The sequence below is a fragment of the Oncorhynchus nerka genome, linkage group LG25, assembly GCF_034236695.1.
Source record: "Oncorhynchus nerka isolate Pitt River linkage group LG25, Oner_Uvic_2.0, whole genome shotgun sequence".
NCBI lineage: Eukaryota > Metazoa > Chordata > Actinopteri > Salmoniformes > Salmonidae > Oncorhynchus > Oncorhynchus nerka.
This window is the reverse complement of record NC_088420.1, coordinates 49,444,930-49,462,179: the sequence shown is the minus strand read 5'-3', so window position 1 is coordinate 49,462,179 and position 17,250 is coordinate 49,444,930. Positions and strand designations below refer to the sequence as shown.

General features: G+C 44.0%; 1 protein-coding gene across 1 annotated transcript in view; it reads left to right on the top strand.

The window, feature by feature from the left end:
- LOC115109622 (spondin-1-like) overlaps positions 1 to 17,250 on the top strand; it is a 132,548-nt gene that overhangs the window by 34,159 nt on the left and 81,139 nt on the right. The window contains exons 4-6 of the mRNA XM_029634772.2: positions 12,393 to 12,466; positions 12,705 to 12,827; positions 14,786 to 14,934. Coding sequence (XP_029490632.1) covers positions 12,393 to 12,466; positions 12,705 to 12,827; positions 14,786 to 14,934 — 346 coding nt within the window. The remainder of the gene's footprint in view (positions 1 to 12,392; positions 12,467 to 12,704; positions 12,828 to 14,785; positions 14,935 to 17,250) is intronic.

Here is a 17,250-nt window from a genome sequence, read left to right as displayed (position 1 = left end):
GGTGTCTAATGGTGTCTAATGGACGGGAGAGCACATTGTCAGATGTTTTCACCCAGCGACAATGTTCGTTTTCTCCAGAGTTCAGTAAAGTCAGTGCACAAAGCAATACCACGAAAATTGTAATTTTCTCGGATAAATGTCAAAAATAGAGGCCAACGAAGGTAAGGGGAGAGAGGGATGTATGAGTCTGAATGTGAGTATTTGCGAGTTGAGTAGATTGGGTATTGAGGTCGATTGAGAGAACGGGTTGGGAATTGTTGAGCTGCCACTGACAGCCAGGCAAAGAGCAAAAAGGAGCCTCTTGGACGAGACACTCCGCGGATGAAGAAGGAACTCAAGCCAGCCAGAGATAGATTTACTTTGGTAAACTTCAAGTAATGAAGTGCCGAGTTGAGAGACCCGTGATCTTTACACCAGCAAAAACAACATAGTTTGCACTAAACAACAAGGAAGTTACTCAACCATAAATAAATAGGTTATTAGTAGGTTAAAATGTACTAGTCACAGACAAACGACTTGACATGCTGCCATCTTGGATTTGCCGCATCAGTCTGGTTTTAGACCCCACCATCTTCCTCTTGAGCTTTCCGGATCTCGTTGTTGGTCACAGCCTGCAGCAGCATTTCAGGCTTTTCTCCAACGGGACAGAACTGTATGTTCAAGGAAGCCACCCAAGAGGACTCATTCTCTGCCACTCTACTCCCCTGCCAAATGGCTGAGATTGTCTCCTGTGACAATTCCTTGTCAACCACCTACAAATGCCCCTCCATAGTCACAGGCAGTTGTGACAGTGTCTGCATCAGCATTAGTTTGTCCTGGCCTATACTTTGTTAAATAAAAATTCTCCCACCCATCTGTGCCCATTGGCATTCAGTTTAGCAGTGCTCATAACATAAATCAATGGGTTATTCAAATCAAATCAAATGTATTTATATAGCCCTTCTTACATCAACTGATATATCAAAGTGCTGTACAGAAACCCAGCCTAAAACCCCAAACAGCAAGCAATGCAGGTGTAGAAGGACGGTGGCTAGGACAAACTCCCTAGAAAGGCCAAAACCTAGGAAGAAACCTAGAGAGGAACCAGGCTATGAGGGGTGGCCAGTCCTCTTCTGGCTGTGCCGGGTGGATATTATAACAGAACATGGCCAAGATGTTCAAATGTTCATAAATGACCAGCATGGTCAAATAATAATAATCAGAGTGGTTGTCGAGGGTGCAACAAGTCAGCACCTCAGGAGTAAATGTCAGTTGGCTTTTCATAGCCAGTCATTGAGAGTATCTCTACTGCTCCTGCTGTCTCTAGAGAGTTGAAAACAGCAGGTCTGGGACGGGTCAGGGTTCCATAGCTGCAGGCAGAACAGTTGAAACTGGAGCAGCAGCACGGCCAGGTGGACTCGGGACAGCAAGGAGTCATCATGCCAGGTAGTCCTGAGGCATGGTCCTAGGGCTCAGGTCCTCCGAGAGAGAGAAAGAAAGAAAGAGAGAATTAGAGAGAGCATGCTTAAATTCACACAGGACCCTGAATAAGACAGGAGAAATACTCCAGATATAACAGACTGACCCTAGCCCCCGACACATAAACAACTGCAGCATACATACTGGAGGCTGAGACAGGAGGGGTCAGGAGACACTGTGGCCCCATCCAATGATACCCCCGGACATGGCCAAACAGGCAGGATATAACCCCACCCACTAGAGGGATATCTTCAACCCCCAACTTACCATCCTGAGACAAGGCCGGGGAGGGGGTTAAAACATTATCCAAATGTTTCGCAGGCAGCCCATTTTAAAGCCAAAAACTCATGCTTTCTTGAATGCAAGTGATAGTCTTTCTCTGCTGTGGTGAGAGTTCCTGATCCATAGCCTATCACTCATAACTTCCCTTCCTGCTCTTGGTAGAACACAGCTCCCAAACCTTCACCTGACGCATCTGTGTGAAGGACAAATGGAAGTTCAAATTCTGAAATGGTAATTGGTGGGCTGCTGAGTAGGTCTATGAGCCGCTTTATGGTTTGTAGATGTTCGGCTGTCCAGTTCACCAGTGCTGTTGATGGGAGTTGGCCTATGTCTGAATATTTGTTTCTTTTGGATTTCTTCTTGAAAGCTGGGAGTGGCAGGTCACCTGTTTTTGGTGGTTTTGGAGCAGTTCATACAACGCTTTGGAAATTCTGGAAAGGTCCTGGATGTATAATCTCTAGTAACCCACAAAACCCAATAGCTACAAACCTGTTGGATGCATTTGCAGTTTGCTTTCCTTGTGTTTCAGATTATTTTGTGCCCAATATAAGTTTTGGTAAATAATGTATTGTGTCATTTTGGAGTCACTTTTATTGTAAATAAGAATAAACTATGTTTCTAAATACTTCTACATTAATATGGATGCTACCATGATTACAGGTAATCCCGAATAAATATAATAATGAGTGAGAAAGTTAGAGGATGAAAGATCATCCCCCCAAGACATGCTAATTTATTGGTTGGAACCCTGTGGTCCTAGACACCTCCTTAATTTCATTTGTCTGTCTCTCCTTTTGTGTTTTCTCTCCGCCATTAACCATTGCATCAATATTATCTTTCAAGTTAAACGGTATTGAGATGCCTTGATCCTCTGATTTCCATCAATGCAGAGAAGCTTAACCGTATGTTGATATACTCAAACAGTTCATCACAGTCATTTGTCTGTGGAATGCTGTGTCCCTTTCAACTAAAGGTGCCACTGTTCACATCTTCCAGTTCATTTAACTGTGGTAATTTTTTCTTCTTCTTCCCAAACAAGTGTCTTATGTGCAGAAACTATTGTGGACAATTACTTGAAACTTCACATCGTAGGTCTACACGTAGACGAGTTCGGTCCTGCTGTTGATCGCTGTGCTGAAGTTGTAGCAGGCTGGTTGTCTCCTCACTCCACTGTAGCAATCCCGGATGAGCCCCCACAATGTCTGGAGGCTGAAATGAATTGACAGGAAAGCAGGATCTGATGTAGTGTCTTTTACTGCATCAGCTTCATGAGTTGTCCATACAGATTCATTTCATAGGGTTCAACAATTCATTAGAACAAATAACACAACATGGCAAAGAGCTAACTGAATAAATAGACAAACTGGAATACAGGTATATAGGCTAGCTAGCCATAAAGAAAACAACTTCAGTTGCAATGGTAGCTAGGAACCTAAAAGATTTGCTGAATGTAGCAACAAACTCCAAAATACAGATCTGCCACCTCTCACACAGTGGTGATTTTAGCATGTAAATCTTGGTGGGGAAAACTCAATAATGTTTTTAGATGCATGCCAGCAAAGCCACTACACAGCACTAAACAATACTGTAATGAAACAGCAGGGAGCAGGTCTCGAACCCTCGACCTTCGAGCCCGAGGTCCGACACGCTATCGACTGTGCCGCAAAAGCATGCTCGTGCTGCAGAGTCCATTTCCGGGCTTATAAACCCAGGGTTGTTACAATACATTAATTGCACTATAACGGTGACAAACAGTGCACACAAACTGTTAGGGCCTACATAAAGCTGTCCCAACAGCAAAGTTTTTTTTTTTTTGCACCATGGAAAAAATACTTACCACTGCTTCACCCGGCTATCAGCGGAGACTTGTCTGGCAGAGAAACAGTTCATTCAGCCTCATTTACTGCATTTAAAAAAACATAGCTGATATGGCTGACTTGCTTAAAACAAGTGTGTTCTCTACTGACAATTGAGATGTACAAACTATGGAATAAGGGGAGGACGAGCTGATAAGAGTCAATCCGTAATTTCGATTAAGACATTAATGAGCGAGCTAGGACAGACTTAGTAAATATAAATATTTGTTGAGTACTTGTATAATGTACAGCAACAGAATTCAGAACATGGGCCATTCTTACAGTATTCTCCCTCTACACCAAGTCAGAACCGTAGGATAAATAAACAAGGCATATAAGCACACAATGAAAGCTCTTACAATATTTGATGATGACATTTCTCTACAACAGGCTATAGGCTAAATGTGCACCACCAAGCCAGAACAGTAGGCTAATTTATGAGGGAAAATTATTAAGGTGAGGCACATGGGCAACTAACGGCTTGCTTCACAACATATATTTAGTATTACTTTCCTAACTAAAGTATACATATCTTCCTGGCATATTATGTCATGTATGCAGTAGCACACAACACATTTTTGGACTCTTTTCTGTGCTCACTTGAACAGGAAGAACTGAGCTAGGCTGAAAAACCTGCATTTTTTGGAGCTGCCTTACTCAAGAGAGCAAAAAAGAGACCATGATTGTATGCAGCTTTATTAACTGAATGATAATTTTTACATTTTTTTTTTACAATGTTTGCAAACTAATATGTGACACGTATAAATGCCAAAATAACATGCAAACATGGGATTTTTTATGTTTTACTCTAAACAGGTGGGGCTCAAAACAGGTAGGGCTCTGCCTCACCTTCCCTGAATGACGGGTCGCCACTGCTTTCATGCATTGGCTGTGAGACACGTATTTTACCCTCATCTCACGCTCACATGCCACACTTCATGCATTAAAAAGTACTCTTTTTTGGCCTCCCGAGTGGCGCAGTGGTCTAAGGCACTGCATCACACTACAGCCTGGGGTTTGATCCATGACTGGAAGTCCCATAGGACGGCGCACAATTGGCCCAGCGTCGTCTGGGTTAGGGGAGGGTTTGGCTGGCGGGGCTTTACATGGCTCATCGCTGTCTAGCGACTCCTTGTGGCGGACCGGGCTACTGCGCAGCATGGTAGCACTGTTGTCTTGTATAATGTTCTCAACAAATTAGGTTGCTGTTACTCCCGTCCCAAATGCAGAATGTTGCCTTTTGACATCGTGCTAAAGTCGATTTAATCCACACTTGAATTAGCCTGGTCCCCTCGTTTCGTGTTTGGCATTGAGCCTAAACTATAGGGGGCGGTGACAACAAAAATGCAACAGACAGTCCTTACAGTGGGGTTTGAAATGATTGACACCCTTGATAAAAATGAGGAAAAATTACTCTATATATAATAAATTATTCAAATACCTAGCTACTGTATATCGTATGCTAACAAAAATAAGGAATTTATATTCCTTTGCTCAATTGCTCAGCGAAAGAAAGTAATATATTTCTGAAAAAGGTAGGGGTCAAAATGTATAGCTCTGATTTCAATACCTCACCTTCCGAGGATAATGGCACTGAGCCTTTTTCTAATATGTTTTATAAATCGGAGACCACATTGGGAGGGATCTTAGACAATTCCTCCATACAGAATCCTTCCAGTTCCTTAATATAATTTGTTTGCGCTTATGGACTGCCCTCTTCAGTTCAAACCACAGTTAACCATTTTATTCAGTCAACTTTGGCAATATACTATGAGGAGTCGCACTCTCACGACTTCGGTTGAAGAACTACAATCCCTCCCGTCAAGGCCAATAAAATCTACTCCCCGCTATAAGCCACAGGTGATAAGCGTGAGTCTCGGATTCATTCCTTTAATTATTCTGCTCTTCACCTCGGTGTGAACAGGAATGAACGATTCACGATACTAAAACAAACAATTACATAACGAGACTGTCTTATGTTGCGGCAACTAAACTGTCCCATTGTGGTGGAATGACTAAGCCAGGTTTGGTGTCGAGATCATGCCCCCATTCATGCAGACATCTTTCTCTGAAAGATACTCACGATCTCTGTGTAGTTTGTCTCGGCTTGGAGCATGATCAGGCGGCCCTTGCTCGAATCTGTTTGTGTGCACATTGCCACGTACTGTGTACAACCTCCCCTCGATCCCTGGTAGCATTATTGAGGAAGCTTGCCATTAACAATGGCAACATTCCGTTCCCAGTTGCCGATACTCGGCTGGGACTGAGGTGCATGAAGCGGAGATTGATTGGGTGATTGGAGCAAATGTCTTGTCTGTGTGGGGTATGCGATGGCTGCCTGCACCCAACCTGGCTCCTGTGCACTCTGTCGCCGGTTACAGGAGGCTACTCGAAGAGAGAGGGTGGCCAGGTTCGTTAGGTACTGACCCTGGGAGGAGAGGCAAGCACCGCCAGACTTGTTGATGAAGGGTCCGGTCCCACCTCGATGATCCGGTCCTACATGAACTTTTCGAGCTAAACCAAGCCAGGTTGGCTAACTCTCTGAGGTGAGCTAGCTATTACTAGCTATTTCTGCATCCCCACGGTAGAGTTGCTGGGGTAGCTCTCTTGTTTAGTATTATACGTATCTTTAAGTTGCTCGGCAGGGCCGACGTAGATCTTTGCGCAACGTGAAAAAACATGGTGCCATCTATTTTTCTGAATGATGTACCTGAGTGCCCCGCTGGGAACAGAGATGCTCTGGCGTACCAGTGGCCTCGAACACTCCTTTACGTGATTCCGCCAGTGGTTCTGATTCAGCCCACATTGAATTGGGTGCGCCGGGAGGGCTTACCATTGATTCTTGTGGCTCCCCGTTGGCCCAGGCAGCCTTGGTTTGTGGTGATCATCTACCTTTTAAGCGGGGACCCGTGGAAACTCCCACTGCACCCACATGGGACTTGGCACTGGTTTTGGAAGCACTGTATGTGGCCCCCTTTGATCCTCGGGAGTCGATGGATCTGAAGATCCTCTCTTACAGAACCTCCCTGCTCATGGCTTTGGCCTCAACTAAATGTGTTGGGGACTTCTGTACACTCTTCCTGTACTCTAAGGTGACGTTGCGTCCAAAAGTGGCCTTTGCACCGAAAGTCATGGCTACATTCTACAGGTCCTTAGCTTTTTGAGCTATTCGGTTTTGTGACCAACTTTTTGTCTAATCCAGGTCGCGGCAGTGTGCTCTCTAAGCAGCGTCTCTCCCACTGGAGTGTAAAAGGTATGCCTCTGGCATATAGCAGCAAGGAGCAAAGGTTACCTAGCGGTGTACGCACCCACTCCACTAGGGGTCTGGCATCGTCTTGGGTGTTGTTTAAAGGGTTGAATTGTAGGAGATATTTGTGCTGCTGCAAGTTGGGCCTCACCACACACTTTTGTGAGGTTTTATCGCTTGGATGTCACAGTGTAACACACAGTGTAGGGGGAAGGGGAAAGTCACTAGGCAACACATTGTGTGCATAATACCCAGGCTGCTTTATCTGGTGGGGTCAGGTCTGGGTGGTCTTCCATTGTCCAGTTAATTTAGTACCCATTGGGGTTGGCTTGGCGCGTGATTATATTTCCCCATAGCATGTGTACCGAAGTTGACTGACAAAGGGAAAGTAACGTTATGACTATAACTAATGTTCCCTGAAGGAGGGAAACAAGGTACAACACCTGTCTGGTCCCACTCCGCCCATACCTGGGCTCTGAAGGGCGGTATTAAATTGAAGGAATGAATCCGAGCCTCAATCTTATCATACAGCAAGCCATGGATTTCATTTGTAGATCCTTCAACCTAAGTCATAAGAGTGCAACTCCCAATAGTATGTTTTGTGTCCCTCCTTCAGGGAACAATAGTTAGTCATAATGTTACTTTTTCAATGGGTTTCAAGTCCGGAGACTGAGATGGCCATTGCAAAATGTTGATTTTATGGCCAATTGACCATTTCTTTGTGGATTGTGATGTATGCTTGGGGTTATTATCTTGCCTCCTGGCAGAGGCAACCAGGTTTATGGCTAAAATATCCTGGTACTGGGTGAAGTTCATGTTTCCATTGACCTTAACAAGGTGGAAGCAAAATAGCCCCAACATCAAAGACCTGATATACCGATTGTGTCTTTGAAAATGAATTTGAGGCTATGTATTTTTGCAGCCATTTATGGACAGTGTTGGATAGTAAATGTTACAGGCCTCAAATATCAGTTTATGACATTTCTGTATTGTGCACTTCCTAGGCAGAGATGGTAGGGGGACTCGTTTTGTCTATATAGAATAAGATGATGGCAAGGATCTTCAACTAATACTAATACTAGTACTTTGTTGAAGCACCTTTGGCAGCAATTATAGCCTCAAGTCTTCTTGGGTATGACGCTACAAGCTTGGCACAACTGTTTTTGGGGAGTTTCTCCCATTCTTCTCTGCAGATCCTCTCAAGCTCTGTCAGGTTGGATGGGGAGTGTTCCTGCACAGCTATTTTCTGGACTCTACAGAGATGTTCAGGTCCGGGCTCTGGCTGTGCCACTCAAGGACATTCAGAGACTTGTCCCGAGGGAAAAAATATTATTTTATCAATTTTAGAATAAGGCTGTAACGTAACAATGTGGAAACACACACACACACACACACACACACACACACACACACACACACACAGTGTATACTTTCTGAATACACTGTGTGTGTGTGTGTTTATTTATTTATTGGTCATAGGCCTAAGCCATGTCAAAATAGGTAGAATTGCAGGAAATTAGCTTTAAAACTGTAACATTTTCCTGGGGGAGGACCCCCAAACCCCACATCTAGGGGTTGTGTCAGGGTGCAATGATTTTCAAGATGGAAAACCTCACTCCAAGCTTTCTTTGAAAGTTGGCAGCCAAGAAAATAGCACTTACATATGAAATTGCATTTGGATATGAGTTTCATAACCTGTTAGATATGCTATGAACTCGTTATCAATAAGCCTCGCAACTGTAAACATGTTATACAGGCTAAAAACGAAAAAATGTACTGTCACAACAGCTAGTGAGCTAGCAGTCCGAATGCCCTTTAGCTGACCAATTCAACATTAGCTGACGAATTCTTGAGTGAACAACACATTTTGTAAGGATCAACAGTTCATCACTGTTTTGACTATATCTTCAAAAGTTTATGTCTTCGTTAACATACCATTTGTGGGGGATACTTGCTGGTACAGACCTAAAATGAATTGGCAGGAAAAGCACGATCAGATTTAGTGTCTTTTTATTGCATTGGCTTCATGAGTTGTGAAGCCAGGCGGCTAGGCGTTGCCTCAGTGGATTCCTAGAGTAGCTGTGCTACCCACGCACACACAAACTTGCATGATTAGCATAAAGGGAGAACACTCAGCCTAACCCTAATAATTCTCAAAAACGGTTGAAATTGGGTGTTAAATAACTATTTCCATGGCATATTGCTTGCTCATCTGAAAGCTCTTTCTTATGTTAAGAAATGTGAAATTGAGGTGAGATCGAATTGGTGCATGAATACTGAACAATTAAGCTCTGCTGTATAGATATTTAAGCAATTTTTTCCCCTAACACATCCTGCCTCTCCATCCCCTGCCCTGTATTTACCCTGCAAATAGTGCTTAGCTTCACTGACTTAGTGCTAGATGTAACTCACTCATCTCTGCCGAGCTTTCTGAAGCTATATCCACAATAGTTACTTCTAATATATCTTCCCGTCCCATACGACAGATGGCTTATTGCAGTCCTGGTATTATTCCAATAAATGTTGCACTGAGAAACATCTGCTATGCAAATCCCGCCGCATTGCTGTCACTTTGTCTTTGCCTGTCAAAGCAGAGATACAGCTCTCTACCTCGTACCGGAGCGTCGGGCTGCCTGCCAGACAAAGGCCACGAAACACAGCTGCCAACTCTATCCACTGAACATCAAATAGAACTCAAATTACTGCTAGGAGAGGATCCAATTCTTCTCCCACTGAATCTCATAAAGTATATCACATTTAACAGCTGAGATCCCAAAACAATGCTCCTCCTTCTACACTACAGAGTCCTGTCATTAGTGCTAGTTTGTCTGGTATACAGAAATGTCAACGGCTATTATGTCATAGGGCACGGCATATAAAGCCCTTAGAGGTTTGACCTGAATAGTGTCTTAGAGTTGACGAAGAAGAAAGGCAGACTCTCTCTTTGAGGGTGAGGTTAAAAAACAGTGTTTGAGAGTCAGATGAAGAAGAACGAGAGATGAAGGTCTACATGGAGCTTCCGCTCTCTATAGCCACCCTCTCCCCAGTGACAGAGAGATTGCAGGCGGGCAGCAGCACCGGAGACATGCGGAGCCAGGGCCCACAGGCCTGTGTGTGTGGGACCACAACTAAAGGATCCTAAACACTCCCGCAGGAACTAATGTTGTAGACAGAAGCCCAGCCCAAACCCTTGACGTGAAGAACATAACCATGGAGAGAGCCATGGAAGTCAGGGATATACACTGCTCAAAAAAATAAAGGGAACACTTAAACAACACAATGTAACTCCAAGTCAATCACACTTCTGTGAAATCAAACTGTCCACTTAGGAAGCAACACTGATTGACAATAAATTCCACATGCTGTTGTGCAAATGGAATAGACAACAGGTGAAAATTATAGGCAATTAGCAAGACACCCCCAATAAAGGAGTGGTTCTGCAGGTGGTGACAACAGACCACTTCTCAGTTCATATGCTTCCTGGCTTATATTTTGGTCACTTTTGAATGCTGGCGGTGCTTTCACTCTAGTGGTAGCATGAGACGGAGTCTACAACCCACACAAGTGGCTCAGGTAGTGCAGCTCATCCAGGATGGAACATCAATGCGAGCTGTGGCAAGAAGGTTTGCTGTGTCTGTCAGCGTAGTGTCCAGAGCATGGAGGCGCTACCAGGAGACAGGCCAGTACATCAGGAGACGTGGAGGAGGCCGTAGGAGGGCAACAACCCAGCAGCAGGATCGCTACCTCCGCCTTTGTGCAAGGAGGAGCAGGAGGAGCACTGCCAGAGCCCTGCAAAATGACCTCCAGCAGGCCACAAATGTGCATGTGTCTGCTCAAACGGTCAGAAACAGACTCCATGGGTGGTATGAGGGCCCGACGTCCACAGGTGGGGGTTGTGCTTACAGCCCAACACCATGCCCGGACATTTGGCATTTGCCAGAGAACACCAAGATTGGCAAATTTGCCACTGGCACCCTGTGCTCCTCACAGATGAAAGCAGGTTCACACTGAGCACGTGACAGATGTGACTGAGTCTGGAGACGCCGTGGAGAACGTTCTGCTACCTGCAACATCCTCCAGCCAGGGTCAGTCATGGTGTGGGGTGGCATTTCTTTGGGGGGCCGCACAGCCCTCCATGTGCTCGCCAGAGGTAGCCTGACTGCCATTAGGTACCGAGATGAGATCCTCAGACCCCTTGTGAGACCATATGCTGGTGCGGTTGGCCCTGGATTCCTCCTAATGCAAGACAATGCTAGACCTCATGTGGCTGGAGTGTGTCAGCAGTTCCTGCAAGAGGAAGGCATTGATGCTATGGACTGGCCCGCCATTTCCCCAGACCTGAATCCAATTGAGCACATCTGAGACATCATGTCTCGCTCCATCCACCAACGCCACGTTGCACCACAGACTGTCCAGGAGTTGTCGGATGCTTTAGTCCAGGTCTGGGAGGAGATCCCTCAGGAGACCATCCGCCACCTCATCAGGAGCATGCCCAGGCGTTGTGTATATTTTAGTGTTCCCTTTATTTTTTTGAGCAGTGTATTAACCAAAGATTACCCAACTGCAACCCACTGATGCCAGCAAATGTTAAGATATTTACATTGGGTGAAAGTCATTAACTTGATGCACCTGTACCACATTTTATTTATTTATTTTACCTTTATTTAACTAGGCAAGTCGGTTAAGAACAAATTCTTATTTTCAATGACAGCCTAAGAACAGTGGGTTAACTGCCTTGTTCAGGGGCAGAATGACAGCTTTTTACCTTGTCAGCTCGGGGATTCGATCTTGCAAACTTTCGGTTACTAGTCCAACACTCTAACCACTAGGCTACCTGCCGCCCCATTTTAAAGTGCAATGATAGTGAAAATGATGTATTATAACATGCAAAGTCCCTGCTGAGCTCCATACAATGTAACTGTGGCCTTTAGAACAGCTGTATGGCTGAGGATATACATCTGTTGCAGAGAAAAGTTTGGGCTTGAGTTTGTCTGTTTGGAGAAACAGTGTCGTGGCCTCAGATCCTGTGGTTTGATGAGACGATCACAATTTTATATTTTACCACCCAAAAGGTTTTTGTCTACCGAGAATAGTCTCTCCTGGGAGACGAGCTGTAGAGAGTGTGAGACAGAGTAGTCATACAGTATCTGTCAAGAGTTTTGATGGACTGTCCTGAGGATCAGCCTCAGTCTGGCTCTCTGCACATTGGTATTCTGCTGAGGTTGATGGGGAGCAGGTCTGGCAGTGCCTCTGGCGTGCGCTCTGACGGGGGGGATTTTACCACCTCTCATCAGAGGAACCAGACAGTCAGTGCCTCTTGCACTCCTCACGTAACCTTGTAAAACCATCCGGAAGTCTCGCAAGCTTACATTCTTTTTCACTACAGCGCATCGGTAATCAGCCTGGTAATTTCGAGGCTCCTCCTCGTGTGTGTGTGTGTGTGTGTGTGTGTGTGTGTGCGCACCCCTGGGAGTTGTGAGCTAACATGAGCGCTGTATTGCATTGTGTTGTCAGTGAATAGAAGGAATGCTATTCTTTCTCCTCTGCAGGGCCAGCATTGTGCAGAAGAGGATCATTTACTTCCAGGATGAAGGTTCCCTCACTGTCAGACTGTGTGAGAAAGGTACAGCATATCTGTCCTATACGAATATTACTTCTCACTGGAACAGCCCAATGCTTTTACATGATCTGTTACTGTAGTAGATTATAATGGAGATATTGAATGTAGTCATATTAAAAAATTATTTTCGGTCAAGCAAGATCACCATTCTTAACTTCACTTTGTGTGCATGGGGGGGTTGAGGGGTCGTGTGTGTGTGTGTGTGTGTGTATGTGTGGCTGGGTGGGTGTGTGTGTTTCAGAGGCTGTGTTTGGAGAGACCACAGAGAAGCCCCCTCCGGAATGCTGTGCCTGTGGGACGGCCAAGTACAGAGTCACCTTCTATGGGAACTGGTCGGAGAAAATTCACCCTAAAGACTACCCCAGTAAGTTCTTCACTGCAGTCATGTACTGTATGTACACCCACGCACACTGCACATTGCTGTACAACTTCCCACCTGTTGCTAAACTGTCCGTTTGCTCTGGAGTGTGAAAGGATCTGCACCGTTTATAGTCATTAAGCAAGACATTATGGTTTTGGAAGAAAAACAAAAAGATTACATTTTACCCTGGACATATTTAGACTGTCTGTTGACTAGAGTTACATACTGCACGAAAGAACAGCACACTGTAGTTTAGAGCAGTGGTTCCCAACCTTTGTGGAACCGTGGCACACCTTGATGGAATATTAAATTCCGTGGCAGACCTAAAATGTCCCTTCTAATTTATTTAGTGGTAATGACCTCATCTGATCCATACTGCAAATCATCTATTGTCTGTGACTTTTTTTTAAAGGTTTGTTATAGTTTCATGGTGGTTAATTTGTGTGTACCCTTTTAAGAGCTTCCTGTCAATTTGAGCCAGAAAGAAAAACATGTAGCTCTGATAAAATAGGTCTTTTAGTTTTGAACGGTTTGGGCTAAAGATGAGCCAATGTCTTCTGCATTGTAAAGGTGCAACCACAGACGGAAAGCCATGCTCTGTTTAGTTATATGGCAGAGGCTGTAGTATAGCTAGTATAGCTAAACCCAGAGTAATGCTAAGCCCAAATGACTCATCAGATGTGCCTGTTCTAATCGTTTTCACAGACAAAGTAAAATCATACAAATTAGTTTGCTCGTGATGGGCACCCCTCAAAATGATACAAACATAACAACAGCCTGAGCGCACTGGACTTGAAACAACGATACAGATCGTAATCATGTGCCATTTAATGTTTTATCAGACCGGCACTGCATTCCGCGGGTCATGTTTATAACAGTTAAAAAAACAAGATTAGGAAGGTTTTGCTGGACCCCCGAGAGTTCCTCACTAGAAACCAGTTTGGAACCACTGGTTTAGAGGATTTCTCTCAAATGATTTGTGTGTTGTTGGGATTTAAACAAATACTTTTCAGTAAGCCTAAGTCAGTAAAACAGTATGATATTGGATAGCTGTTATGATACAGTCTCCTCTTTTGGAGCTGATGATCCGAACCACACACATATTCCCTGCAGTCAGTGTTATGTAGTCAGAGCTTACAAAGGGAATCGCCATAAATAATTTGAGATGGGAAGAGGCTCTTTTGGCAGGAAACAAGAAACAAGTTTTGGTACATTAAAGCACATCACATGGATTCTCTATAGGCCTGATGGGCTTAAAGAGATGAACTGTATAGTTTCCCTTTCCCTCCAGCTTGATATATAATCTTTCACGGAGGGAAGCGTATCATGGAAAAATGTAATTACATTCAAGGGTTTCTGAGGGGAGTGTTGAGTGGCCAAAGTAAAAACAATGATATATACAAATTGGTTGGTGTGTGTGTGTGTTGTCTGACCGGGTCTATTCCAGCCTCAACTCTTTCAGTAATGATGAGGGCTCCACCAGTGGAAGTGCGGGCCTGTCACAGTATATCTAACAGTAGCCTTCCAGCCACATGCATGGCTAATGAACACTGTCTCCACCACTCTGCTGTTAGCCTCACACGCCCAGCAGACACAGTTAAAGCCAGGAGCGATCTGTCAGCCGCTACACCTACACATGTAGGAACTTAATTTTGCTACAGTTTGCTACAGCCGGAAAATAGTCCTGCAGCAACAGAACATGTGAATTATTATGTGGATTCTAATTCATCCACATTTTTGTAGAGGGTTGATAGATTTTTCATAAGGGAAAATCAAGTCTTAAATTTCAAAGTGGAAATTGCAAACTTCAGTAGCCTTTTTTAAACCTCAAATGCACTACGAGTTTAACATGTCCTGCATTGCAGGAACGTTCTCCTGTAACATGGTGATCAAATTAAGATCCTACATCTGTACACAGACACACGCAGGCGACTTTGTTTCTCTGTCACCACCCTATACAGGACGCGCCAATCATTGGTCAGCCCTCATCGGGGCGTCCCACTCCAGGAGCTATGTCCTGTGGGAGTACGGTGGCTTCGCCAGCGAAGGGGTGAAACAGGTGGCAGAGCTGGGGTCTCCAGTTAAGATGGAGGAGGAGATAAGACAGAAGGTAGGTCCTAAAGAAACATCATGGGTTCCGAACTGTTCATGTTTGCCGATCCGCTATATCTGATCTTCAGACAAAAAGTGGCTCGGACCTTCTGATGTCTCCGCTTCTGAAACAGCATGTCAAAGGTTGATCAGTTAATGGCAGGACCTCTCTGGCATATTAATGAATCACACAAGTTTGTATATTGGCGGATCTGTAGCGCTCTGCTATTTAGTGCTAATTCCCTGCTCTCGGGTGACATGGCAACAATAGTGTTGAGGCCAGGGACAGATGAGATGCAGAGGGGCATCATGGGAAGGCTGTGGAGGAGCGGTGGCATGACTAATGGAGGGAGAGGTGAGAAAGGATGGCCGCCTCACAGAGAATCTTAAAGGTCACACAGGAAAGGCTCATAACCCATGTGATCTTTTCTTTTCCACAGTGCTGTGAGGGCCGACTAATAATGGGAATGTTGACAAGTGTCAGATGGAAGATAGTGTTCTGTTTGACTTCCTGTCACAAGCAAATATGATTGGTTGTCACAGATTCTGGAGGTGGGCCACAATCACCAATTTCCGCTTTCAAATTTTCTGTTTATAATTCAATCTGTTGTTGTTGTAAAAATAAATTACTGTGATATCAATCAAGGTTGAATTAAACCCATAGGAATGTGCTCAATATACATATATTACTGATTGAAATTGGTAATAAAATAGGGATAGAATACACAGGAAACATATTAGTAATGGTCCATATAACGAGCAGTCTTTAGGTCGTGTTATGACTTTGCTTTTGGATGTGGATGTGGCAGTGACAAGTGTTCTCAAGTCCATATAATTAGGTATTCAAATACTTGAATGGACATGAACCTTCTTATGACAGTATAAAAGGTCAGCCAGTGCTGTCATAAGATATTGTGTAAAACAATGAATTTGAAGATTATTTGCACAGTGGGCTCTAGTTTAACAAACCTAACGCAATGGTAAATCTAAGCGCTGGCTGAAGGTCTATAGGTCTGGGGGTGTGTGAGAAATATTTTTCATATTTTCACAGCCAGAATTATGAGCACAATAGCTGGCAGTGGCTCAAAAGTGCTGGGTTTTGATGTATAAACAAGTTGTAAGTGTGACGAGGGTTTGGCCACTGGCCAATCAACGCATTCCATGGCTTATTTGAAAACGCAAAAAAACATTTAACCTTTATTTAACTAGGCAAGTCAGTTAAAGAACAAATTCTTATTTACAATGACAGCCAAACCCTAACCCAGATGACACTGGGCCAATTGTGTGCCGCCCTATGGGACTCCCGATCACGGCCGGTTGTGATACAGCCTGGAATTGAACCAGGGTCTGTAGTGATGCCTCTAGCACTGAGATGCAGTGCCTTGGACCACTAAGCCAATCGGCATTATTAATGCATGCTTTTGTCTCAAGTTCTTTAGGTTTTTTGTTTTATTTGATTTAACCTTTATTTATCCAGGTTAGTCTCATTGAGATCAAATACATTTTTCAAGAGAGACCTGTTCCAACCAAGACAGCAGCAGGGGGAACAATATTTCAGACAAATGTCAGACATAACAATTTACAGACATAGACACACCATGAACAGAATTTAGATGTAGACACACATAAAGTAGAATTACAGAACATACAAGCGTTCTAGATAAAAATGTATCATATATACCCCCGCATGAAGTCCTAATGACAATCACTTTCCTCAGTAACATGTCTCAACCAACCTTTTTGACACTTTTGCAATGATCTGTTCTGACTTGAAGAACCATTAAAAGTAAGTAGGAGTGAGGCCTTAACTGGTATTTATTTCCTGACCTTATCGAAAAAGAACAGAAATAAAGCGCCAGTTTTCTCAAAATGGCCTTATCGATCATGGTATGCCAATGTTTAAGCCTACCTAGAGTCAACGAAGACCAGCCAACAGCACTATGGAGATCACAGTGATGTCAGACCCTTTCAGTTAATACCTGGTCTGCAGCTAATAGTAATAGATGGAGGTGTAGATAATCAATTGCTTTCATGGCTCTATGCACCTCTGAGACAAAGGTTGGAAAGAGAACCTTGAGCAGGAGTGCTCGGGAGTGTACAGGGTGCTCATTTTGACCTTTTAACCCTATTAAATAATTTGCCTGCATCAAGAAAATGCTGATTAAAAGAGTTCAGAATAGAGGTTTTCTCAGTTACCACCTGTGAGTCTACCAGCAGTTGTTTAGGAAGCTGTGCATCTTTTTGTGGACTCCAAATCTTTCACTACTCGCCAACCTTTGTATGGATTATTCAGATTCTCAAACAGTAGATTTGAGGTAGTAGTCTGCTTTCAGTT